The sequence below is a fragment of the Hemiscyllium ocellatum genome, chromosome 1, assembly GCF_020745735.1.
Source record: "Hemiscyllium ocellatum isolate sHemOce1 chromosome 1, sHemOce1.pat.X.cur, whole genome shotgun sequence".
Classification (NCBI taxonomy): Eukaryota; Metazoa; Chordata; class Chondrichthyes; order Orectolobiformes; family Hemiscylliidae; genus Hemiscyllium; species Hemiscyllium ocellatum.
Genome location: NC_083401.1, coordinates 18,128,195 through 18,154,103, shown reverse-complemented (window position 1 = coordinate 18,154,103; position 25,909 = coordinate 18,128,195). Strand labels below are relative to the sequence as shown.

The 25,909-nt window shown below is 43.4% G+C and overlaps 1 protein-coding gene across 2 annotated transcripts in view; it reads left to right on the top strand.

Moving 5' to 3' along the window:
* The window catches only part of LOC132824791 (dedicator of cytokinesis protein 2-like), a 1,235,709-nt gene that overhangs the window by 878,813 nt on the left and 330,987 nt on the right, over positions 1-25,909 (top strand). For both annotated transcript variants that reach the window (XM_060839646.1, XM_060839560.1), the window contains exons 30-32: positions 4,622-4,700; positions 7,574-7,674; positions 24,198-24,256. In XM_060839646.1, coding sequence (XP_060695629.1) covers positions 4,622-4,700; positions 7,574-7,674; positions 24,198-24,256 — 239 coding nt within the window. The remainder of the gene's footprint in view (positions 1-4,621; positions 4,701-7,573; positions 7,675-24,197; positions 24,257-25,909) is intronic.

Genomic DNA, 25,909 nt, shown 5'->3' with positions numbered 1-25,909 from the left:
TCCCCAAAGTCCATTCACCACCCATTAGGCACCAGTCAGAAATGTGATGGAATTATTCCCCACTTGCCTGGATGAGTGCAGCTCTCCAGCACTCAAGAAGCTCAACCCCCACTCAGGAGAAAGCAACCTGTTTGATTGGCAAACCGTCTACTTCTGAAACATTCATTCGCTCCAGGGTCCAATGGCAGCAGTTATACCATCGAAAGATGCACTGCAACAACTCACAAATCTCCCTTCGACAGCACCTTCCAAACCCACACTATCCACCACCTACAAGCACAGTGTGACAGCTGTTTGGGAGCTGCAAGTTCACCTTTGACTCCATAGACTATGCTGACATGGAACAATGCCACCGTCGCTGGGTCAAAACCCTGGAACTCCCTACTGTGCAGCACTTTGGATATACCCACTCAGACCGCAGTGGTAGCTCACAAACACTTTCTCAGGAGGCAATTATCTATTTTTCTAACCAACCTGTTCAGAAATATTATCAGACACCTCAGAAGGAGATGGTACTTGAATTCAGGCCTCTCAGTCCAGGGATAAGGATTGTATCTCTGCATCACAAGACCTCTCTCTCTCAGGAGACAGTTAGAAACAGGCAGCAATTGCAGGCACCTGCACAACCTATGAATAAATTAGAAAGGAACAGAATGCATGACACAGTCCATTCAGTCCGACTGATCCATTCTGTTGCTAATGCTCCAAGCTTGCTGCTTGATGCTATAAAAGAATTAAGTCCCTCCACTAGCTCATGAGCAAAATATAATGATAATGTCAAGGATGACAACATTTTACACTGACACCAGTGCAGCTAACGGCTTCTTCAGGCCTTTTCTTGGTATGAGAAGAAATACAGAAAATAGGACTGAGAGTAGACCATTCAGCCCTTCAAGCCTGCACCAAGCAATTTAGCAACACTTATAAAGTCACAGAGATGTACACTATGGAAACAGATCCTTTGGTCCAACCTGTCCATGCCGACCAGATATTCCAACCCAATCTAGTCTCATCTGCCAGCATTCCTATTCATATACCCATCCAAATGCCTTTTAAATGTTACAATTGTACCAGCCTCCACCACATCCTCTGGCAGCTCATTCCATACACGTATCACCCTCTGCGTGAAAAAGTTGCCACTTAGGTCTCTTTTATATCTTTCCCCCCTCACCCTAAATCTATGCCCTCTAATTCTGAACTCCCCGACCCCAGGGAAAAGACTTTGTCTATTTATCTTATCCATGCCCATCATAATTTTATAAACCTCTGTAAGGTCACCCCTCGTCCTTCGATGCTCCAGGGAAAACAGCCCCAACCTGTTCAGCCTCGCTCTGGAGCTCAAATTCTCCAACCCTGGCAATATCCTTGTAAATCTTTTCTGAACCCTTTCAACTTTCACAACATCTTTTTGATAGGAAGGAGACCAGAATTGCACGCAATATTCCAACAGTGACCTAACCAATGTCCTGTACAGCTGCAACATGACCTCCCAACTCCTGTACTCAGTACTCTGACCAATAAAGGAAAGCATACCAAACACCTTCTTCACTATCCTATCTATCTGCAACTCCACTTTCAAGGAGCTATGAACCTGCACTCCAAGGTCTCTTTTGTTCAGCAACACTCCCTAGGACCTTACCATTAAGTGTATATGTCCTGCTAAGATTTGCTTTCCCAAAATGCAGCACCTCACATTTATCTGAATTAAACTCATCTGCCACAGCACTTCCTCCTCTGTAATCTGGACATTTTGCAAAATGTCACCATCTATTTCCTTGTAGCCTTTCTCTTCCATTTTCTTTTCTACAGTAAATACTGATACAAAATATTTATTTAATAACTCCCCCATTTTCTGTGGCTCCACACAAAGGTCACCTTGCTGATCTTTGAGGGGCCCTATTTTCTCCCTAGTTACTCTTTTGCCCTTAATATATTTGTAAAATCCCTTTGGATTCTCCTTAATTCTATTTGCCCAAGCTATCTCATGTCCCCTATTTGCCCTCCTGATTTCCCTCTTAAGTATACTTCTACTCCCTTTATACTCTTCTAAGGATTCACTCGATCTATCCTGTCGATACCTGACTTATGCTTCCTTCTTTTTCGTAACCAAACCCTCAATTTCGTTAGTCATCCAGAATTCCCTATGTGAATGGTCTGCATCCGAATAGACTTCTAAATGCTACATTGGCTGTAAAGTACTTCAAGACATCTTGAGGAGCTACAGAAATTCCATTCCTTCTTACGCATGGTGGTTAGGGAATAAATCCTGACCTTGCTGGTCATGTCTGCATCATGAGAATGAGTTGGGGAAAATAAATTGCAGCCAGAGTTCACTGGCATTGAATCTGAAATGGATCACTGGCTAATATCCTCCTTGTCATGTCCTCAGCTCATAAACCTTTCTCCCATTGGATCACTTCTGACACCATTACCTTGCTCAGTTTTATCTGTTGATAGGTTGACAGTGTTTTATATTGCACACTTTAATCCAATACATGGAGTGACCTACTCCTGCTGCTGTTTCTTTATTATCCTTATAACCTCCCTGTTAGTGAGCCCAAAAACAGAAATGCAGATTTGATCACCAGACGCCTTCAGCTTCTCACTTCAACCTCCCTACCATATTCACATAGTAACTTTATTTGCATCGCCTTCAGAAGAGGTTATAATTGTATTTAAAGAACGGAGAAACAGAATAGGAAATAGGAATATGTTGGCCATTCAGCCTGTCAAGTTGGTTCTATCATTTTAGGAGTTCATTTTATTCCCTAAGTTCCATTCCTCCACCTTGATACCATGCTGTGACGAGGCTGTTCCTTTAACAAGATTATGTTGTCCTTGTTTTTTTTCAGGGAGGTTGTAAATGACACAGATTCCAAAAAGTCTGAGTTTGGATAGATATTAGGGCCAATTTGTTGACAGTTAACAGATACTGCATCAGGCAGAAGGCTCCCAAGTTAAAAAAAAAACACTAGTGAGATGAAAGTGGAGTGGCCAGTTCTCTCAGCTCAGCTATTCACTGGTTTGGTTTTAATTGAGCAGGGTGTGTGTGAAGAAAGGCTGCTGGACCCTGTCTCTCTCTCTCTATCTCTCTCTCTCTCTCTCTCTCTCTCTCTCTCTGAGTTCTCTCCTGTAAGAACATGTTTAATTTTTCCTTTTGTGCCAAGGGATGTTGATGGGGATTGTTGCAGGTATTTTTGGAACAGCATCATTAAGTTGGGGTAGTCTGTTCAGTTTTCAGATGAGTTATTCGGTGTTCTGTTTTCTGTTCTTTGTGTTTCATTGTGATGTTGTAAATAAATTCTGTTTTGTTGAAAACTAACTAGCTTGACCAGCAGCATCTCTCCTGGAATACCCACTCTAGGCCTGCTTAAAACAACGAGCAAAGTTATGATCTGGGCTATTTTTAAAAATGTTTTGAGGGGGTCTGGCCTGGTCCATGACAATACTAAACAAAAAAAAACAATGCATCTCAGTCCCTAAGATTTCAAATGTCTACAGAGACATTTGTAGGTTTTGTGTGAAGAGTTTTTCTTTCCCCTTGTTTCCTTCAGGAAAGAAAGGAAACTCAATTAGATTGCTCATCAATCTGCTATGTTCCAGGTCATCCAACCTCTCCTTCAGAGTTAAACCTCTAACTCTGGTTTTATTTTGGTAAATCTACCCTTTCAGGTCTTTTTTTTCTTTCCTACACTCTCCTCCACCAAAAGCAGAGGAAGCAGAGTCTTTGATATTTTTAAGATGAAAGTCCATCAGTTCTTGATAAACGAGGGGGGAGAGCTTACCAGGAGGTTACATGGTGGAATGTGGATCGGAGGTTACAATCAGATCAGACATGATCTTGTCAAATAGCAGGGCAAGCTTGAAGGGCCAAATGGCCTACACCTGATCTTATCTCATTTAACCAGCACCATATGAACTAACCCTCTCAATATACTGGCACAACATATAAACCTCAAATACTGTGAAGATTATTGTATTATTCTGTCTAGTTATTTCAGTTTTTAAATTTATTTGCCTCAAATAAACTATACTTGTTGTTCAATCAAATAGCCATATGAAATATCAGCAGTTGATTTAGTTTCACATCAATTCCTCCTCAAATACTGCAGTGTCTGAGGAGTCAGTTGGGGGTGCGAGTGAAAAGGCTGTCTGTCAGTAAGCTGTATTTAAGGCTATGTTACATTATTATTTAAGTGATTGAAGCTGTGACTGAAGTATACCAGTAATGTCCATAACTTACTGTGCATTTTTACATTAATTGCATGGGCATCTTGATCACTCAGAATATTTGATCAGCCAGCACATTCCTGGTCGCATTGGGTGCTTGTCAATGAAAAGTTTGCTATATTTTTGTTTAAGGCACTCAGTATTGAAGCCAATGCTCCAGATAGCATCTGATCCATTTTCAACTCAGCTGAACCATCACTTCATTTACTTCATATTCCAGGCCTTTTGAGATCACAACTAAAATATTCCATTAGCCTTTCTGATTGCTTCTTGTACTTCTATCTGGAACATAAGCCTTTTTGTTTTCCCTTCTGCCATGACTTGCTTTAGGAGTCTTCAGTTGAAGAAATGTTTAGTAATGAGTTATGTGGTTTCTTTTCTCTCTCTGCAGGGTTTTTCGACGCGCCATCAACCACTACGCGGAGACATTAAACAAAATGTTTTTGAACAGTGCAAGCTTTGAGCTCCAGGTATGTTTGTCCCTGGACAAAAGGTTTCACAGGAGGAGTAAGGGGAGAACACACATTGATACGATGGGGTTACCCACACTGCCCTGTCAGCAATTTTCCATCATTGTCCACTAATGCAAAAAACAGTACTTTCTGCTTGATTGGCAGCAAGTTATTTATTTTAAAACACTTTTGCATATGTATCTGTGTGAATTTTCACACTAATCCTTGCACGTGCCAGGAAATAGATATTTCTCCACTCAAGCATCCAGTGGTATCAGCATGTATTCCCAGGCCAGTCGTAGCATGTCGAAATAGGAGGAGGAGGAGGAGGAGACCATTTGTCCCCTTGGGTTTGCTCCGCCATCCACTAAGATCATGATTGATTTGATTGTTGCTCTAAATCCACTCTGCTACATGATCCCTGTTCCTTTTGTTGATCAAAAACTTTTGTAACTCAGCCTGGAGTAGCCAGCCTCCCCTGGGGAAGACATTTCCAATGAATGATCCTCTGGGAGAAGACATTCCTTTTTTAATCCTTATCTCATATGAAGGAATTAAAATCCAGATCTTTGGTGGGGATGAGAGTGAGGATATTCTCTGGGAGATGTGTCTCACCTCCAGTTGACACTTCCAATGATGCGCTGCTATTGAAATTGGTGGGTTGCTTCCCAGAGATAACTATCTAGGGAATTACAGAGAGAAAGCTGCAGAACAGAGAGATTTAGGAGTCTGCATCCATGAATAATAAAAATCTCGTGTCCACGTCCAGTAAATAATAGGAAGGACAAATGGACTTCATTTTAAAGGGAATGGTGTATTAAAGAAAGTGGTTTTTCCAAAACCTATAATTGGCTCTAGTCAGACCACAACTGGAATACTCTAAATGATTTCGGGCGCGTTATCAAAGGAGAGATATTTGGCATTGAAGGCAGTGCAGAGAAGGTTCACTAGGCGGATATGGGAGGGACTGTTTAATGAGGAGAGGTTGGGTAATATTGGGCCTGTATAGAAGAATAAGAGGCAGCCTGGTTGAAACACACATAATTCTTTGGGGACTTGACAGGGTAGGCGCAGTAGGGTAAAAGCAATGACTGCAGATACTGGAAACCAGATTCTGGGTTAGTGGTGCTGGAAGAGCACAGCAGTTCAGGCAGCATCCAAGGAGCAGCGAAATCGACGTTTGGGGCAAAAGCCTCCACTTGTGGGAGAGTCTAAGACCAGAGGGCAAGATCTCAGAGTAAGGATTCACAAATTTAAGACCGAGATGAGGAGAATTTCTTTCTTTCAGAGGGTAGTGAATCTATGGAATTCTTTATCACAGGGGTCATTAAGGCTAGGTCATTGTGTATGTTCAAAGCTGAGATGAGGCAGATTTTTAATCAGTAAGGGATTTAAGGGTTATGGGAAAAGGCAGGAAAGTGGAGTTGAAGATTATTCAGCTCATTGAATGGTGAAGCCAATTCAATGAATTGAATGTCAACTTCTGCTCCTACATCTTCTGGTCTTACGGAATGACTTAGGACAACTTCCAGCAGTGGACATTTCCTGACATTCATCCCTGTTAGACTCATAGAATCATATTGTACATAAGAGGCCCTTCAGCCTGTTGAGACTACACCAATAAAAATACACTACTGCCAACACTAGTTCCCACTTCCCCGCACAAGGCCCTTTCCCTTGAATGTTGTGACATTTCAGGTGCTCGTACAAGTCCTTTTTAAAGATGACGTTTTCAGCGTCGGCAACACTATTGCACAAAGGCTTCAGGATGCTAGAACAATGTTGTATGATGTGGTGGAGCTGCCCCTCATTGGGTGTAAATAACACAGTAAGGGTGGACTTGGACAGAAGAGATAAAAGCACATGGAGAGTTAGGCAGAAGCCTGTACTCTAGCTATGTGAATGTTAAAAACAAATGCAAAGGGACATGCAGAGTATACTACGCATCATTATGTGGCAATGTTTAAGAAATGATCTGTCAATAATTCAGCAATAAGATAGAGCCTGATATAACTCTGAATATAACAGACTATATTATCTAGTCTTAATATATTTCTCCCAAAAGGGTTGTGAATCTGTGGAATTTGCTATCTCAAAGTACATTTATTTATAAAGTAAATTTAAGGAGGAGTTAGACAGATTTTTAATTATTAATGGGTTGACGGGATATGGGAGGAGGTAGGAAAATGGGGGTGAGGAGCATATAAGCCATGATGGAATGGCAGAGCAGGCTTGATGGGCCAAATGGCCTAATTCTGCTCCTATATCTTATGAATTTATAATATGTAATGGACTGTAGTATTAAAAAAACACATGCTTGAAAAGAGTTCTTGACATTACCTTTTCCTCAAAGTGTCTGTCTTGAACTCAAAAACATGGATGTGGGTATAAAACCACATGAGAAAAGACCACTTGCACCACTCTCCCCAGTCCACCCAAACTCTTCTGGCTCTGTCTCGAACCTGATACTAATCTGGGGCCAGGAGTTCGAAGGACATCAGCTGCTGAGTGAAAAGGAAAAGTTCTGCAGGGTATCAAGGCTCAAGAAGAAGCACTGAGGCTGCTCACAGCCTTGACCCTCGTTGATTCGTGCTTGAACATGGAGCCTTTTGGAAGTGTCACATGCGGTTTTGAGACGTCATCCCGGTCGTTCCTCCTTCAGCTTTCCCAATTGCTACAGGCCCCATCACAGCCCTGGCTCCCCTGCCATCCCAAACTGGGCAGTGGCGGAAGTACATTTATGTTTGCTCCATGACAATGCTGAGAGTTGTGTGTCCAGGATTCACAGATGGACCCAGTGGCTTGGAGGAATGGTGTGTAGAGTGATGCTTGTTGGGAAATCAGTCCATGCATTGAACTTTTACAATTCATTCTTCAATTTGTTTCCACAGCTTTGGAATAATTACTTTCATCTCACTGTGGCCTTCCTAACACAGGAATCTTTGCAACTGGAGAACTTCTCGAATGCTAAGCGTATGGCTATCATATGCAAGTGAGTAGCCTCCTTGTGACTTTAGCACTGCTGCCTCACAGTGCCAGGGTCCCAGGTTCAATTACAATCTATATGAAGTTTGCACTTTCTCCCCATGTCTGCGTGGGTTTCCTCCCACAGTCCAAACATATTCATGCTAGATAGATTGGCCTTGATTAGAACAAAGCTGAAAATGTGTTGCTGGAAAAGCGCAGCAGGTCAGGCAGAATCCAAGGAGCAGGAGAATCGAAGTTTCAGGCATGAGCCCTTTGTCAGGGCTGAAGGAGGGCTCATGCCCGAAACGTCAATTCTCCTGCTCCTTGGATGCTGCCTGACCTGCTGCGCTTTTCCAGCAACACATTTTCAGCTCTGATCTCCAGCATCTGCAGTCCTCACTTTCTCCTCCATGATTAGAACAAAGAAAACTTACAGCCCAGGAACAGGCCCTTTGGCCCTCCAAGCCTGAGCTGATCCAAATCTACTGACTAAAACCTGTCACCCAATTCCTAAGGATCTGTATCCTTCTGTTCCCCACCTACTCATGCATCTGTCCAGACGCATCTTAAATGAATCTACCGTGCCTGCCTCTACCACTTCTGCTGGCAACGTGTTCCAGATACCCACCACTATCTGTGTGAAGTACTTGCCGCATGTATCCCCCTTAAATAAGCTTTAAATTAAGGGGAGGTAGGTATAGGATAGATGTTAGGGATAGATTCTTTACTCAGCGAGTCGTGAGTTCATGGAATGCCCTGCCAGTAACAATGGTGGACTCTCCCTCTTTATGGGCATTTAAACAGGCATTGGATAGGCATATGGAGGAAAGTGGGCTAGTGTAGGTTAGGTGGGCTTGGATCGGCACAACATCGAGGGCTGAAGGGCCTGTACTGCGCTGTATTTTTCTATGTTCTATGTTCTATGTTCTAAACTGTTCATCTCTCACCTTGAAAGCATGACCTCCCGTTATTGAATCCTTCACCCTGGGAAAAAGCTTATCTCTATCCACCCTGTCTATACCCTTCATGATTTTGTAAACCTCAATCAGGTCCCCCCTCAATCTCCTTTTTTCTAATGAGAACAAATCTAACCTACTCAACCTCTCTTCAAATATAGCACCGGCCATATCAGGCAACCTCCTCGAAAACTTTCTCTGCACCCTCTCCAAAGCGTCCACATCCTTTTGGTAATGTGGTGACCAGAACTGTACACAGTATTCTAAATGTGGCCGAACCAATGTCTTGTACAATTTTAACATGACCGGCCACCTCCTATACACAATACCCCGTCTAATGAAGGCAAGCATACTATATGCCTTCTTGACCACTCTATCCCCCTTTGCAACAACCTTCAGGGTACAATGGATCTGCACTCCCAGATCTCTCTGCCCATCAACTTGTCCCAAAGCTCTTCCATTCATTGTATAATTCTCTCTGGAATTAGATTTCCTAAATGCATCACCTCACATTTGTCTGGATTGAACTCCATCTGCCACTTTTCTGGCCAACTCTCCAGTCTATCTATATCCTCCTGTATTCTCTGACAGTCCCTTATGCTTTCTGTTACTCCACCAATCTTCGTGTCATCTGCAAACTTGCTGATCATACCAACAGTGCCCTCTTCAAGATCATTTATGTATATCACAAACAACAGTGGCCCCCTCACTGGCCCCTGTGGAACACCACTGGTCACCTTTCTCCATTTCGAGAAACTCCCTTCAACTACTACTCTCTGTCTCCTGTTGCTCAACCAGTTCTTTATCCATCTAGCTAGAACACCCTGCATACCATGTGACTTCACTTTCTCTATTAGTTTACCATGGGGAACCTTATCAAACATCTTACTAAAGTCCATGTATCATCAACAGCCCTTCCTTCATCTAACAACTTGGTCACTTCCTTTAAACTGACTTTCTTTACACCTCCACAGTGTTGAGTGCATGATGACAAAATACGAAGATCTGTGTCGAAATTGAAGGGATGAGAATAAATAAAGAAAGGGGACTCAAAAAGTTTGTTACTCAGCCCAAATGGGATGCTCCCTGTGTTGCTGAGGAGAGTTCAGGTGGTAATTCATCCAAAATATTCTAATTCTTCTTCAAGAGGGGAATCGTTTCAGAGGATTGTAATCTTTATACCTTTGTTAAATAAGTTAAGAGGTATAAACCTGGCAATGCTGGAAAATATCCCAGTATTGGAGAGCAAAGTTTATTGTTTAGAAAATGAAACGTGTTGCGAATTTTTAATGAAACAATGGGTGTATTGGGTCTTGTGCATATGGACTTTCAAAAGATGTTTAACAGAATGTGAAATAACAGACCTGTTTGTAAAATGATAAAGTTGTTGAAAGATGTGGGGACCACGTAAATGCGAAATTGCATGACTGACAAAAAGCCAGGGAGCATTAATGAAGCGTTGTTCCAAGACTGAAGAAAAGCATACAAGGGTGAGATCAGTGCGGCTTTTACAGATACTGATATTCTAAGCCTGGGTACAATTTAAAAGTCTACTTTTGACACAAAACCTGAAAATGCAGTAAACAAGTAGCAGACTTCAGAGTGAAGTCTTGCATGAATTGATGGGAGAGACAGTCATGTGGCAGGCAAAATATCGTGCAGAGAAGTGTGGAGTGATTAGTTTTTTGGGGGGGGTGAGGAGACTGAGGAGAGCCTTGTAAAATAAAGGATACATTTCAAACAAGACTTAGGATCGCCGATACTTTCACACAGATCTTGGAAAGCAGCAGGACATGTGGTAATCCTATTTAAAAAGGCATAGTAGATTCTTAAGTTTATAAATGAGGCAAAGGGGATGAAAGCAGAGAATAATGTTGAACCATAACTCTGTTTAAGACTCAGTTAAAGTAGTGTGACCAATGCTACCATACTTTAGGGAAGATATTAGAGAGATTTAGTGGATCCTTAGTTGAATGACAAAATTGTACGGAGGCAGAAAAGTTATGGTTGTCCTTTGAGCAAATAGCGTTGGGGGGGAATTAAAAGTGATGTTTCCAAATATTGATCAAGCACATAAGGGGAAGTTATTTCCAATACCCAAAGGGTTGGTAATCTTGGATAATATTTCCCAGCCTGTGACTATATTAGGAAACCAACCCTGCTCCTGACAGCTGCCTTGCCACTCTTTACAACTCACGGGAATATTAATTGGTGAAAGGTGGGATTTTGAATGGCCCCTCCCCACCAACCAAATTTTGAGAAGGCCCCAACCATGAGAGCATGCCGGCCACCTGAATACCCAACAGTGCTACGGGAGATCTGGGCATTGCCTATAATGCAGCCAATCCTGATAAAGGCAGAACCAGGAACAGGGTGCAGAGTAAGTGCTTGGGGTTTCTCAATGGTTAGCATCAGGGCAAGGGTAGTGGTTTTTTGTTGGGTAGAGGGGGAGGTGGATAGGGTGCAAAGGTCAGGCTGGAAGAGCCCACCCAGGGGTAGGCGATCGCTCAAAGAGCCCCGCATATCCTCTCCTTCTCTGTGCCCAAAGCTGAAGCAGGCTATTTAGCCAGGCATCCCACTGTTCCAATATACGTCACACTATCCAACAAACTGGCAGTCAATCCATGGCCACTTTATATCATCAATGGGGGTGAGAGTGAGCTGGCCACTTGAGGCCTTAACTCCCACCTTTAAAACGACAATGAAGTCAAGGCCAGGTGAGTAGGTGATATGAAAGCCACCTCCAAATTTTGCATGAGTAAAAGTGAGTTTATCTCCAGAGTTTAGATTAGAGTGGTGCTGCAAAAGCACAGCAGGTCAAGCAGCATCCGAGCAGCAGGAAAATTGACGTTTCGGGCAAAAGTCCTTCATCAGGAATGGAGGTGGAGAGCCTCTAGGGTGGGGATAAATGGGGGGGGGGGGGTGGGGCTGGGGAGAAAGTAGCAAAGAGTACAATAGGTGTTGTGGTTCTGTTCACCGAGCTGGGAGTTTTTGTTGCAAACGTTTCGTCCCCTTTCTAGGTGACATCCTCAGTGCTTGGGAGCCTCCTGTGAAGCGCTTCTGTCATGTTTCCTCTGGCATTTATAGTGGTTTGTCTCTGCCGCTTCCGGTTGTCAGTTGCTGTCCGCTGCAGTGGCCGGTATATTGGGTCCAGGTCGATGTGTTTGTTGATAGAATCAGTGGATGAGTGCCATGCCTCTAGGAATTCCCTGGCTGTTCTCTGTTTGCAACAAAACGCTTGCAACAAAAGCTCCCAGCTCGGCGAACAGAACCACAACAACGAGCACCCGAGCTACAAATCTTCTCCCAAACTTTGAGTACAATAAGTGAATGGGGGTGGGGATGGAGGTGATAGGTCAGAGAGGAGGGTGGGGAAAGGTAACAAAGGGTACAATGGGTTGATGGAGGTGGGGATTGAAGTGATCGGTCAGAGAGGAGGGTGGAGCAGATAGGTGGGAAGGGAGATTGGCAGATAGGACAGGTCATGAGGACGATGCTGAGCTGGAAGTTTGGAACTGAGGTAAGGTGGGGGGAACAGAAATGATGAAACTGATGAAGTCCACATTGATGCCCTGGTGCCAAAACCTGCACCCACACCTCCTCCCTCACCTCCATCCAAGGCCCCAAAGGAGCCTTCCACATCCATCAAAGTTTCACTTGCACATCCACCAATGTCATTTATTGTATCCTTTGCTCCTGATGCGGTCCCCTCTACATTTGGGAGACTGAACGCCTTCTCGCAGAGCACTTTAGGGAACATCTCCAGGACACCCGCACCAATCAACCTCACTGCCCCGTGGCCCAACATTCCAACTCCCCTCCCATTCTGCTGAGGACATGTAGGTCCTGGGCATCCTTCACCGCCGCTCCCTCACCACTCGACGCCTGGAGAAAGAACGCCTCATCTTTCGCCTTAGAACACTTCAACCCCAGGGCATCAATGTGGACTTCATCAGTTTCCTCATTTTCCCTCCTCCCACCCTACCCCAGTTCCAAACTTCCAGCTCAACACCGTCCTCATGACCTGTCCTACCTGCCAACCTCCCTTCCCACCGATCCACTCACCTCCTCTCTGACCTATCACCTTCATCCCCATCTCCATCCACTCATTGTACTCTTTACTACCTTCCCCTACCCTCCCCTCTGACCTATCACCTCCACCCTCACCCTCATTCACCTATTGTACTCTTTGCTATTAAACCCATTTTGTCCTTCTACCCCCCCAACCCCTCCCCCATCCCCCAACCCCCACCCATTTACCTCTCTCCCCGGAGGCTCCCTGTCTCCATTCCTAATGAATGGCTTTTGCCCGAAACATCAATTTTCCTGCTCCTCGGATGCTGCCTGACCTGCTGTGCTTTTCCAGCACCACTCTGATCTAAACTTTGGTTTCCAGCATCTGCAGTCTTCACTTTTGCCTTTCTGAGTTTATCTCTAGCAGAGTGTTTTACCTGATGTGACAATGATTACGTTATCCAAAGTGGCCGTGGTTATATGATTTTGAAGAATCCAACAGACATTTAAGATAGCTAATTATAATGTGAAAATGTTAGATTCACAGGCACATAAGTGTCTTGGCTAGCCTTAAACTATCAGATTGCAACAGAGAGCTTCCAATAGAGCACCATGTCTCAAGTGATCTAAAGTAAGATGGAATATGAGACCTTCATATCATCAGTTGGATGCTCTGAAACAATGAAGATATGATGCACATGTCTTTGAAATGTACATTGATATAGCGAGTGTAAGAAATATCAACACTACATGTCTGGGGTCGGGGGGAGAAGTAAATTCCTGCCCACATTTAATGTCCTACAGAATAAAGAGCAGTGAGATGACCACAATAATTATTGAGTGGGTTCTTACAATCTGGAATTTACTGCCTGAAAGGGCAGAAACAGATTCACCAGTACATATTAAAAGGGAATTGAAGACTTGAAGAGGAAATGTCTGCTGCATCATTTGGACAGAGCAATGGCATGAGACTTAATTGGATAAAACTATGATAAAGCTAGCATGTGCTGGGCCCAATGGTCTCATTCAATGCTGTATTAGGTGGTAATTATATGATTGCATAGTCTGTGAAAGAAGTGAACTTGCTTGCTTGTGTGACCACTACCCGTGTTATGTGTTGTTTGAACCTTTACACAGGTATATAAAATACTGTCGGGCACAGTTTCAAATCCGATGCATTTTGTGATTTAAACCTCACAACGTTTATCCCAAGTGAGAAGGCTCTTCTGACATGAGTCTTTTTGTGTGGAATGTAGTGAGAGACAGCGTTCCTGCAGGAAAATTGAAGAGCAATTTCACTTTGCACCAGACTCTCCAAGGTCGGTTGCAGCCTAATTTAAGAGCAGTGCGGAACTTACCCATCCTTCCCCAGTCAAACTTCAATGACAGTCATATTCAAAAGAATGTCCAATGCACTGTCAGGGATGTGGGCAGGAATGCCAATGTTCATATTCCGTGTCATTGATTTTTGAGTTAGTGTCAATTAGTGGTTAACGCAAGGGCACTTCTCCCGCTATGGACTTGTGCCTGCTGTAATTGGATTGAGACTGACAGAACTCATTTTATTTTTAAGATCTTTGCAACAAAGGGACCTTCTCCATCTGGACTGGATTTGAATCCAGATTTATTGAGCAAAGGCACAGTGTGTTCAACCAGCATGTCCTCTTTCAAAGAGAAAAACCCATCATTCCAATCTGTCTGAGTCACTCTGAAGCTCATTACCTCATTGTTCCTGATCTTTGAAAGGAATAGGTCCATTTAATGTGTTCAAGATAGATTGGAAGGAGGGGTCATTTGCCATTCATTTGGACATTCTGTTCACTTTACACCTCTGACCAACAGAAGTAACTGAGAGTCATTAAAGTAATCTTTTCTCTGGTAATAATAGCAAAATGAACCCCATTAGCATTTTTTTTCTCAGTTTGTTCAGTTGAACATCTGAAGCATGCAGAAATGTACTATCCTGGAGAATAGTCACAAAGTAGAGTAACAGAGGCTGACAGAAACGCCAGGCCCTACGAAGCCTCTGAGAACCTTGTCCTCGTCCGATTCTGAATTCTTGGCCAACCCCACATCTCTGTCCTCCCCCTCCACCAACCCCCACCCCACGCTTTTTGTAACCATTCCTTCAGCCAGCCAGGCTGCAAGTTCTGGAATTCCTTCACTGTAGTAAGGCTGATCAGCTGAAAACGTGTTGCTGGAAAAGCGCAGCAGGTCAGGCAGGAATGAGAAGATGAAGGGCTTATGCCCGAAACGTCGAAATTCCTGTTCCTTGGATGCTGCCTGACCTGCTGCGCTTTTCCAGCAACACATTTTCTGCTCTGATACTCCAGCATCTGCAGACCTCACTTTCTCCTCCCTGATCAGTATGGGAATCAAGGATTGGGGGGAAAGGGTAGGAAATAGATTAGATTAAATTCCCTACAGTATGGAAATAAACCCTTTGGCCCTACAAGTCCACACTGACCCTCTAAAGAGTAACCTACCCAGACCTATTCCCCAACCCTATTTTACTTCTGACTCATGCACCTAAGACTATGGGCAATTTAGCATGGCCAATTCACCTGACCTGCACACCTATAGATTGTGGGAGGAAACCGACGCAGACACAGGGAGAATGTGCAAACTCCACATTTACAGATGGAGGATGTCACAGTGGCTAGTGTTGCTGCCCCATAGCACGAGGAACACAGGTTCAATTTTAGCCTCAGGTGATTATCTGTGTGGATTTGCATGTTCTCCTACTCTCTGGGTGGATTTCCTCCCAAAGTCCAAACATATGCAGGTTAGGTGGATTGGCCATGCTAAATTGCCTGTAGGATCCAGGGAATGTGTAGGATGGCTGGATGAGCCATGGTTTTAAATTAGATTCCCTACAGTATGGACACAGGTCCTTTGGTCCACCAAATCCACACTGACCCTCTGAAGAGTAACCACCCAGACCCATTCCCTACCTTAGACTAATGCACCTAACACTCTGGGCAATTTAGCGAGGCCAAGTCACCTGACTAACACATCTTTTAGACTGTGGGAGGAAACCGGAGCAACCAGAGGAAACCCACACAGACAGTCACCCGAGGCTGGAATTGAACCCAGGTCCTCTGGCTTTGTGAGGCAGCAGTGCTAACCACTGAGCTATCATGCCACCCTGTGTAATGCTGGGTCTAATTGGGATGCTCTTCTTTTTATAGAATCCCTGTAGTGTGAAAACAAGCCCTTTGGCCCAACAAATCCACACCAACCCTCTGAAGAGTAACCCATCCAGACCCATTCCCCCACCCTATTACTCTACATTTACCCCTTACTTTGGAGGGTTGGTGAAGTCTTGATAAGCTGAATTGCCTCTGTCTGCACTAAAGAGATTCTATGGAGGTGACGAATATCAGATCAGCCATGATCCTGTTGAATTGCAGAGCAGGCTCAAGAGTATGAATGGCCTACTCTTCTTCTTATTTCTTATCATCTTCAATCTCTTTGCCTCCATCTCCTTTCCTGTTCCCCAACTACCCTGCTGTTGCGTTATGCAGTTTGTTGTCAAATTGGAATCAGTAATGCCCCTCTGAAGTACATCGAGGTGTTTTATCATGTTTGAGGCACTGTGTAAACGTAAATTTCTGTTGTAGATTCTGCAGTGAGATTTGATTGGCTCATGTCCCATCTTTTGGTGCTAGTGGATGTCAGTCTTGGCTGGGGGTTTCAAAGGGTGTGGCTTCCCGCTTCACTGCTCAAATTGTTCACAGTGAAGGCATCACATCTCACCCCTTCCACACCTCTGCCTACCAATCTCCCCCCAGTACCAGCTGCCCAACAGTCTTTGGATGCTCCAATGAGGGTTCATGAAGTAGTCGCCAGGCTAGAAGACCAGGACCAAGGGCACTTGGGGTGGGGGAAAGTTCAGAGATCTCAATGGTGAGGACAAGGGAGGAGTGAGAAACTATGGGGAGCAGACATCACGGTATGATGCCCAACGTAAAAAGGAGACCATTGAAGGGAATGGCAGGCATGTGCCCATCCCCCACCCAGGCCCAACTTCGTTGAGGCCAGAGGGCTGAGCAGGGTTGGCTTTCCATCCCCACCCCTGATCTCCACTTGCCTGGCTCAGAATTAAGGCTGAGTGTCAGATGCCCCTCACGCAGTTGCTGGTTGCTGGCAAGGGTGTACAGGCTGGTCTAGGCCATGGTCATCACACTGTGAAATGTTTCACAGTTCAGAATGGGCCAGTCAGGAAGGGTCCTGCCCTCATTGCCCCATACGTAAGATCCAGTAGGGGAGCAGAGAATTCTGCCCCTTGGTCTCCTGCATGGTACATGCACTCATTGATTCTGGGCTACATCGGATGCCACCTTAAGTGTAACATTAGTATCAGGTTAGACTGGGGCTATCTCAGGATGACGACTTTTGATCTCAGTGCTCCAGCTATACCGCTCTTTTCACCTCATCCGGCTGAACAGTTTCAAAGCATGGAGCAGAGCAAGGGTCAGGCGAGGGAAATTTATAAAATCTGAAAAGCAAAACCTGAACCATAGGCCAGCAATGCAATCTGAGTCCAGTCAGCAGAATGTAACAGGATGGGATTTACTGGTAATAACTGCATCAGTGATTAAGGTCAAATTAGCACAGATGGTAAAATGTTAACATTAAATACGCTTGATCTGAATGCATGAGGCAGTCAGAACAAGACAGAGTACCAAATGGGTCAAAAAGGCACAAATGATTTTGATATATTAGTTATTATAGAAAAGTATTTGTACGGTAATGAAGGCATGGATTTTTGCAATGATGGAGAACCTGATTCCCTCCTTTTGCATGGATGGCCATGGGTGCAGAGATGAGATCAAGGCTGAATTTAACAGAATCCTGAATTACTGAAGCAGTCTATGTCCAGATGTAGGTGGACCTGGACAACATCCAGGTAAGTATGATTCATGCTAAACAAGTATCGGTATTTACCATCTCCAATAAGAGAAAGTTTCATTGTTCTCCCTTGATGTTACAACAGTATTCCTGATTCCTAGGGACACGGAACACACTATCTTTATCATAGAATCCCTACACTGTGGAAGTAGGCCATTTTCCCATCAAGTAAAAAGTGAGGTCTGCAGATGCTGGAGATCAGAGCTGAAAATGTGTTGCTGGTTAAAGCACAGCAGGTTAGGCAACATCGAAGGAACAGGAAATTCGACATTTCGGGCCAGAGCCCGAATTCCTGATGAAGGGCTCTGGCCCGAAACGTCGAATTTCCTGTTCCTTGGATGCTGCCTAACCTGCTGTGCTTTAACCAGCAACACATTTTCAGCCCATTTTCCCATCAAGTCAACACCGACCCTCTGAAGATCATCCCACCCAGACCCACACCTCCCACAGCTAACCCACATCAGAGCCAACTTCCCATGGTCAATCCACCTGATCTGCACGTCCTTGGATTGTGGGAGGAAACCAGAGCACCCAGAGAAAACCCACACAGACACAGGGGGAATGTGCAAACTCCACACACACTCACCCAAGGGTGGAATCAAACCCAGGCCCCTAGCGCTGCAAGGCCACTGTGCTAACTGCTTAGTCATCATACTACCTACCTAGAAGTTGTGTTCTCTCTAAGAGGGTCCGTACAACAATTGGTGTGCTGATGCTGTGCACAGCATTGACACAGACCATGGAGGTGTGATCAAAAGAAAAGTACATTAATAGGACTAATTCCTGGGAATGTGATTGATGAAGGTTCGATTGAAGCATTCAAGATGGCATTGGATAGCTATTTAAATAGGAACAATGTACAGGGTTACCGGGAAAAGCAGGAAATTAGCATTAAGTTATAATGCTCAGAAAACCAGTGCAGACAGGATAGACTGAATGGGCTCCTCTCCATCATTAGGATTCTGTGATCCTGTAGGCCTAAGGTTGGGAACTAGGTATTCTAGATTACTTCACATTTCAAAAAGGCAGAACAAATGGAAAAAGAAGATCCAAGGATATGGTTTGATAATAAATGATGAAATAAGAATTGTAGTGAGGAGGGAGCTTGGTTCAGAAGATCAGGGTATCAACTCAGTATAAATGGAGATCGGAAAAATACATCTCAAGGCAGAAAACAATGGCAGACTGAACTGTTTGCTTCCTCATATAGTCTTATTGGTGGATAGATGCAGAGTTGAGAGGAACTTTTTATGAAAGCAATAAAATAATTTTTGGAGGTTTTAATTTTCATGTAGATTTAATAGTTAAACACAAGTAGTTTGAAGGATAATCTCATGGTGTACATTCTAGGCTGTATTCCAGAATAATACATTATCATGTGTAATGAGGCTGAGTTAATTGGTAATCTCATACGATGTGATCCTCTGGGGATGAGCGATCATAACATGGAATTCATTTTAAAAAGTGCATTAATGGAAGGTGGGCATATTTGGTGAGACAAGCATTTATTTCCCATCCCTAATTGCCCAGAGGGTAGTTAAGATTCAACCACATTGCTGTGGGTCGAGAGTCATGTGTGGGCAAGAGCAAGCAAGGATGGTAATTTCCTTCTTCTAACGGACACTGGTAAATTCCCCCAACAATTAATTCCTGGCCATCTCGAGAAGCATAATTCCAGATGTTTATAGGTTTCAAATTGCACCACCTGCCTTGACAGGATTTGAATCCAGGACCCAGAACAATGCCTGGTCTCTGAATGACAGTCCAGCAATAATACCATTGGGCTGTCACCCTTCCTACAGCCACTGCAAATTCACATTCGGTTTGTACAAAATAATGTGTTAAACGAACAGAAAAGTAATGAAACCGTTCAGAGGGATACCTTGGTGAAGGTAGATTTGTAAATTGGGTCATTTTGAAGGATGCAGATTAGGCAGAGCAGAATGCATCATTTGCAAGTTGTATTGACATTTCCTCCTGGGATTTGACTCCATCAAAAGGTGGTTACAGATATGGAAGATGTGTTTTGTGATCTTCTAAAATTCCCTAGATTCTAGAATATTCCCAATGCTTTGGAAGTGAGAAAATGCACCACTGTTCTTCAGCTCACAAGGGAGAGAAAAGATGGGGCACTGTGAGCCATTTAATTTGACATCAGTCATTGGGGAAATGGTGGTCAACTAACAGCTCCTGTCATACTGATGGTTCAAATCAGATGGAGATTGCTCGGAGTAATCCTTTTATACTCCATTCCCTTTGAAATAAAAGTAAACATCCCACTTGCCTTACATGTTAACCACTAAACTTGAAGGCTAGGTACTTGAGGTTCATGGACTAGGACCCCAAAACGCCTCTTTGCTGCAGCTCACTACAACCTTTCCCCTATTTGTTCCTCAGCAATTGAAATTTAGAATAATGAGATGTGATAGTATTGAACCTTAGTTTCATGTGAGGTCGTGACAAGTGGGATGTCTCCACTTTGGGAGAGATTCGAACTGCAATAAGATAAAGACAAGGTGTAATTTATTTTCTTTCAGGTGGTCAAAAGTGAGGGGAACTCTCTTCCTCAGAGAGAAGTTGGGGTAGGGTTGTTCTAGGGGAGGGGATGGCCTCATTGTATTATTGATGGAGTTTTAATCCAAAGACCAAGCTTACATTCTGGGCATTTGGGTTCAAATTCTAACACAGCAGATGGTGGATGTTCAAGACAATAAAAATCTGGAATTAAGAGTCTAATGATGACCATGAATTTATTGTCAATTGTCGGGGAGGGCGTGGGGTGAGCCCCATCTGGTTCACTAACGTCCATTGGGGAAGGAAACTTACCCGGTCTGGCCTACATGTGACTCCAGACCCACAGCAATGTGGTTGACTCTTAACTGCCCTTTGGAATGGGCAATGAATTCAGGCCTGGCCAATGATACTTTCATCTCATGAATTTCTTTTTTAAATTAAATATTTGGAAGTCAGTTGTAGTTGGATTCTTGACCAACAAGGTTATCAGGAGTTGTCAGGAAATTGGAGTTGAAGGCACATTCATGTTAACCATAATCATATTGAATATGTGACAGGTTCAATGGGCTGAATGAGCTATTTCTGCTCCTAAATCATGAATCCTTTGAATTCTCTATTCCAGAGAATTGTAGATGCCCAGTCATTCAGTATGTTTGGTAGATGCAGGAGGATGTTCCTGATGGCGGGTGTGTCCAGAACCAGGGGTCACAGTCTGAGGATTCTGGATGGACAATTTAAGACGGAGATGAGGAGACATTTCTTCACCCAAAGAGTGGGTGAGCCTATGGAACTCATTATCACAGGAAGTAGTTGATGCCAAAACATTGAATGTATTTAAGGAACGGCTTGATGTAGCACTTGGTGCAAAGGGGACCAAAGGTGATGGGGAGGAAGTAAGATTAGAGTCATAGAGTCATAGAGATGTACAGCATGGCAACAGACTCTTTGGTCCAACCAGTCCATGCCAACCAGATATTCCAAACGATGTAGTCCCACTTGCCAACACCTGGCCCATATCCCTCCAAAGCCTTCCTATTCATGTACCCATCCAAATGCCTCTGAAATGTTGCAATTGTACCAGCCTCCACCACTTCCTCTGGCAGCTCATTCCATACACGTACCACCCTCTGTGTGAAAAAGTTGCCCCTTAGGTCTCTTTTATATCTTTCCCCTCTCACCCTAAACCTATGCCTTCTAGTTCTGGACTCCCCAACCCCAGGGAAAAGACTTTGTTTATTTATCCTATCCATGCCCCAAATAATTTTGTAAACCTCTATAAGGTCACCCCTCAGCCTCCGATGCCCCAGGGAAAAGAGTCCCAGTCTGTTCAGCCTCTCCCGATAGCTCAAATCCTCCAACCCTGGTAACATCCTTGTAAATCTTTTTTGAACCCTTTCAAGTTTCACAACATCTTTCTGATAGGAAGGAGACCAGAATTGCACACAATATTCCAACAGTGGCCTAACCAATGTCCTGTACAGCCACAACATGATGTCAGAACTCCTGTACTCAATACTCTGACCAATAAAGGAAAGCATACCAAACACGTTTTTCACTATCCTATCTACCTGCGACTCCATTTTCAAGAGTTGGACAATCAGCCATGATCGTGATGGTTGGTGGAGCAGGCTTGAAGGGCCAAATGGTCTCCTGTCTTCTGTGTTTCTATTCAAGATGCGATTGGATGACCTTTGGAACTCGGGGAATAAGCGGATATGGGGGCAGAGCTAGAAAATGGGAGTTGAAGTAGGCAATCAATCTAGTAGATTCAATTACCCTTTGGCCAATTCCAGCCCCTATTTCTTATATTCTTGTGCTCGATCACATTTTGACCCTGTCAATGCCTGAGCTGTAGGATTATAGAGTCATTGAATCCTGACAGAGCAGAAAGAGGCAATTTGGCCCATCGAGTCTGCAATGACCCTCTGAAGAGCATCCCACCCACACCCAACCCACCACCCTATTCCTGTAACCCCGTAGCTACCATGGCCAATCCACCTAACCTGCGCATCCTTGGATACGGGGCAATTTACATGGACATTCCACCCAAGCTGCATTTCTTTGGACTGCGGGAGGAAACCCACACAGACACAGGGAGAATGTGCAAAATTCCACACCGTCAGTCACCCGAGGCTGGGATCGAACCCATGTCACTGGCACTGTGAAACAACAGTGCTAACCACTGAGCCACCATAAATTACCCTGATTTCCTGCATCTGCATAATCAAAAGCATTACTGATCCTTTCGTTCTTGCCTATACCTCTCTGTAAATTGGAAGGCAATGCTCAGGACCTTATCAGTACATATTTATGCATTGTCCTTAATAATGATACATTATGACCTGATGAAAGTTATTGTAAAGAAGACTCCCAAAAATTTGTTACTTTATGACAATATGCCAGATGGCCAACCTGTTTGTCACCTTGAGCTCATTGTCCCATTTCTTATCTCAGTATTCTTAGTCATTATTCCTTGCCAACAAACTGACCTTTCTCCTTGCTGAGAATGCATTTTCTTTCTAAATATGATCCATACCCTGAAGCTTCCTGGGAATGAAGAATTGAACTATTTGCTATTCTTTTCAAGCTATGTCCCAAATTCATGGCTAGTTATAAGTCAAGATGAGGCAAAAAGTGTATCACAGAATTTTTACAGCATTACTCAGTCTATCGAGTTGAAGAAAGAAAGGTAAAGACAAGACTGATATAATTAAAAATAGCATCTTGGGTGGTGTTGGAGAACAGAGAGACCTAGGGGTTCAAGTACCTAATTCTTTAACATTTGCATCACATATAGAGAGGGAGCTGAGAAGGCATTTAGCACGCTTGCCTTCATTGCTCTGACTTTTGAGAATAAGAATCAGGACATCATGTCGAACATCATGATGTTGGTCGGGCCTCATCTAGAATACTATGTCTAGAATGTTGGTCTCCCTGTCATAGGGAGCATATTATTCAGCTGGAGAGGGTTGAGAAGAGATTTACCAGGATATTGCGGTGAATGGAGGGCGTGAGTTATGAAGAGAGGCTGGATAGGCTGAAGCGTAGGAGATGTGACCTTGTAGAGGTTTATAAAGTAATGAGGGGTGTAGATAATACGAATGGCAGGTATCTTTTCCCCAGGAATTTCAAGATTAGGAGATATATTTTTAAAGTGAGTGGAGAAATTAATTTAAAAAGACATGAAGTGTAATTTCTTTACACAGAGAGTGATTCATATGTGGAATGAAATACCAGAGGAAGTGGTGGATATGGGTACAGTTGCAATATTTAAAAGACATTCGGATAAGTACATGAATAAGAAATGTTTGGAGGGAAATGGATGACATGTGGGGAGGTGGGACCAGTTTAGTTTGGGATTATGGTCCCCATGGGCCGATTGGGCCACAGGGTCTGTTTCCATACCATGTGACTCAGTGCTGGCTTTTGGATTGAGCAATGTATCTCGTACCGATCCCTGCCTCCTCCTTGTAACTCTACCTTTTTAGATAGCAATCCAATCCCCTCTTGAAACCCTCAATCCAACCTAACATTCATTCCATTCCACTCATTGCATGATAAAAGTATTCCTTGGATCTACAGTGCTTTTTATTCTACCAAATATCATAAATCTGTATCACCTGGTATTTGATCTTTATATTAATGAGAGCATATTCTCTCTTTCAACTCTGTCCAGATCTTTAATGAATTTGAGTAGCTCGAACAAATCTACTGTCAGACTCATCGTCTCCAAAGAAAACCATCCCAACTTGTCCAACTTAGTTACTTCACTGAAATTTCTCATCCAGACTCTTGTTATTTTTCCTGCACTCTCTCTAAATGCCTTCACATTCATCCTAAAGTGTGGTGTCCAGGACTAAATAGAAAACACCAGTTGAGGCTGAAGCAGTGTTTTATATGTAAACAAAATTATGTAAGAATGAACAAAATACTAACTTATTGCTATAAGTTCAGTGTCTTATGATCCCGTTCCAGAGCTACCTGGTGAAAGAGCAGCTAATACTTCCAAATAAATCTGTTGGACTATAACCTGGTGTTGTGTGATTTCTAACTTTGTCCACCCCAGTCCAACACCGGCTCGTCCACATTGTACAGAACTTGCAGTGTCTTAAGAGCACTTAGACTGACATTTTCTCCCTATCTTCTACAGGTACGGAGATATGAGAGGTGTGATCGGGGCTGCAATCCGGGATATGTGGTACAGTCTTGGTGAGGCTCAGGATTTTTTCATTACTTTTTTCCGATCTACCACCATAAATCTATGTTTGTTTCACCTGCCTCTTCTGATTTATCTCATTTGTTATCTGTGGTTGACTTTGAAAGGTTGCAAAAGGAAGACTTGTATTTACGTAGCAACCTTTTTTTTTGTATGAGTCGTCAAATCAATTCTGCTGTGCCATGTGGGCATCCTAGCTTATGATGAAAGTTACTGCCTCCATCCTGTTTCAGTGTAGGAAACTACACTTTCTGCTTGGTCTGGTTCAGTCAATGATAACCACTTCCTGGTCTAATTAAAGGAGCATCTTGTCATCATACACAATATGTTTATTGCATGTTAGCAACTAGTTACAGATGATATTGCTATGACAGATCCTGACAGAGACTTTGAGGGTAATCAGATATTACATCTTGCCTTTTTGTGGTTCTAAGCTGTTTAGTTCACAAATCATCATCAGAGATGATTTTACTTCAGTACTCAGTACTGAAACCCAGCCAGGCATTCACAATGGGCTTGCAATTGTGTGACTGGTGTTTAGAATTAGTCTGTTTTACTGTTTATATTTAAAAGTTTTTTATAAAGTATATTTTAATCTCTGAGGATTAATCGTGTGGATCTAAATCTAGCCTGGACTACTTGGTTCAGGTAAACCACTAATAGCTCGTTCACAGTGTTTGTCATTGACAAACACTTCCTAAATATACCTTGAGATATATCATTACCCTTGAGAAGGAGGATAGTGAAAGACAGATTGTGGAATGCAGTATCTGACAATGTGTTGGAGGCAGGCTCAAATGTGAGCAATTTTGGGCTCTGTATCTAAGAAAGGATGTGTTGGCAATGGATATTCAGAGGAAGTTTGCAAGAATGATCCAATAAATGAAGGGCTTGTCATATGAGGAATGGTTAAGGACTCTGGGTCTGTATGTGATGGAGTTTAGAAGGATGAGGTAGGGAATCTGATGGAAACTTGCAGAATACTGAGAGGCCTTAATAGACTGGATGTGGAGCAGATGCTTCCACCAGCAGGAGAGATGGGGACCTGAGGGCACAAGCTCAGAGTAATGTGATGACCCTTTAGAACTGAGATGAGAAGGAATTTCTTCAGTCGGAGGGAGGTGAATCTGTGGAACTCATTACCACAGAGGGCTGTGGAGGCCAAGTCATTGAGTGTAGTTAATGCAGAGATGGATAGCTTCTTGATTAGTAATGAGATCAAGAGTTACAGGGAGAAGGTAAGAGAATGGGATTGAGAAACATATCAACCATGATCAAATGGTGCACCAGACTTGATGGGTCGAACAGCTTCATTCTGCTCCTACATCTTCTGGTCTTATAATTGAGCTACTCATAAGGGAAGTTGAGTGTGTTATCTGAAAAGGAAGTATAATCAGTTCTAACAGAGGGAAGGTGAGAGAATGGCAGCAGGTGAGTTGCTCATTCTGATTGGCCTCTGCCTTTCCTGTACCAAATAGATGGTTCTGTGAATGAGTGACTTGCTAGGCCTTCTCAGGGTCAACCATGTTACAATGGAAATGACGTCAGAGGTAACAGATTGGGCAAAGGACTGAGAATTTTCTTCCATCAAGGGCATTAGTGAAACTGATGGATTTTTACAGCAAACTAGCACTTTCATAGCTTTC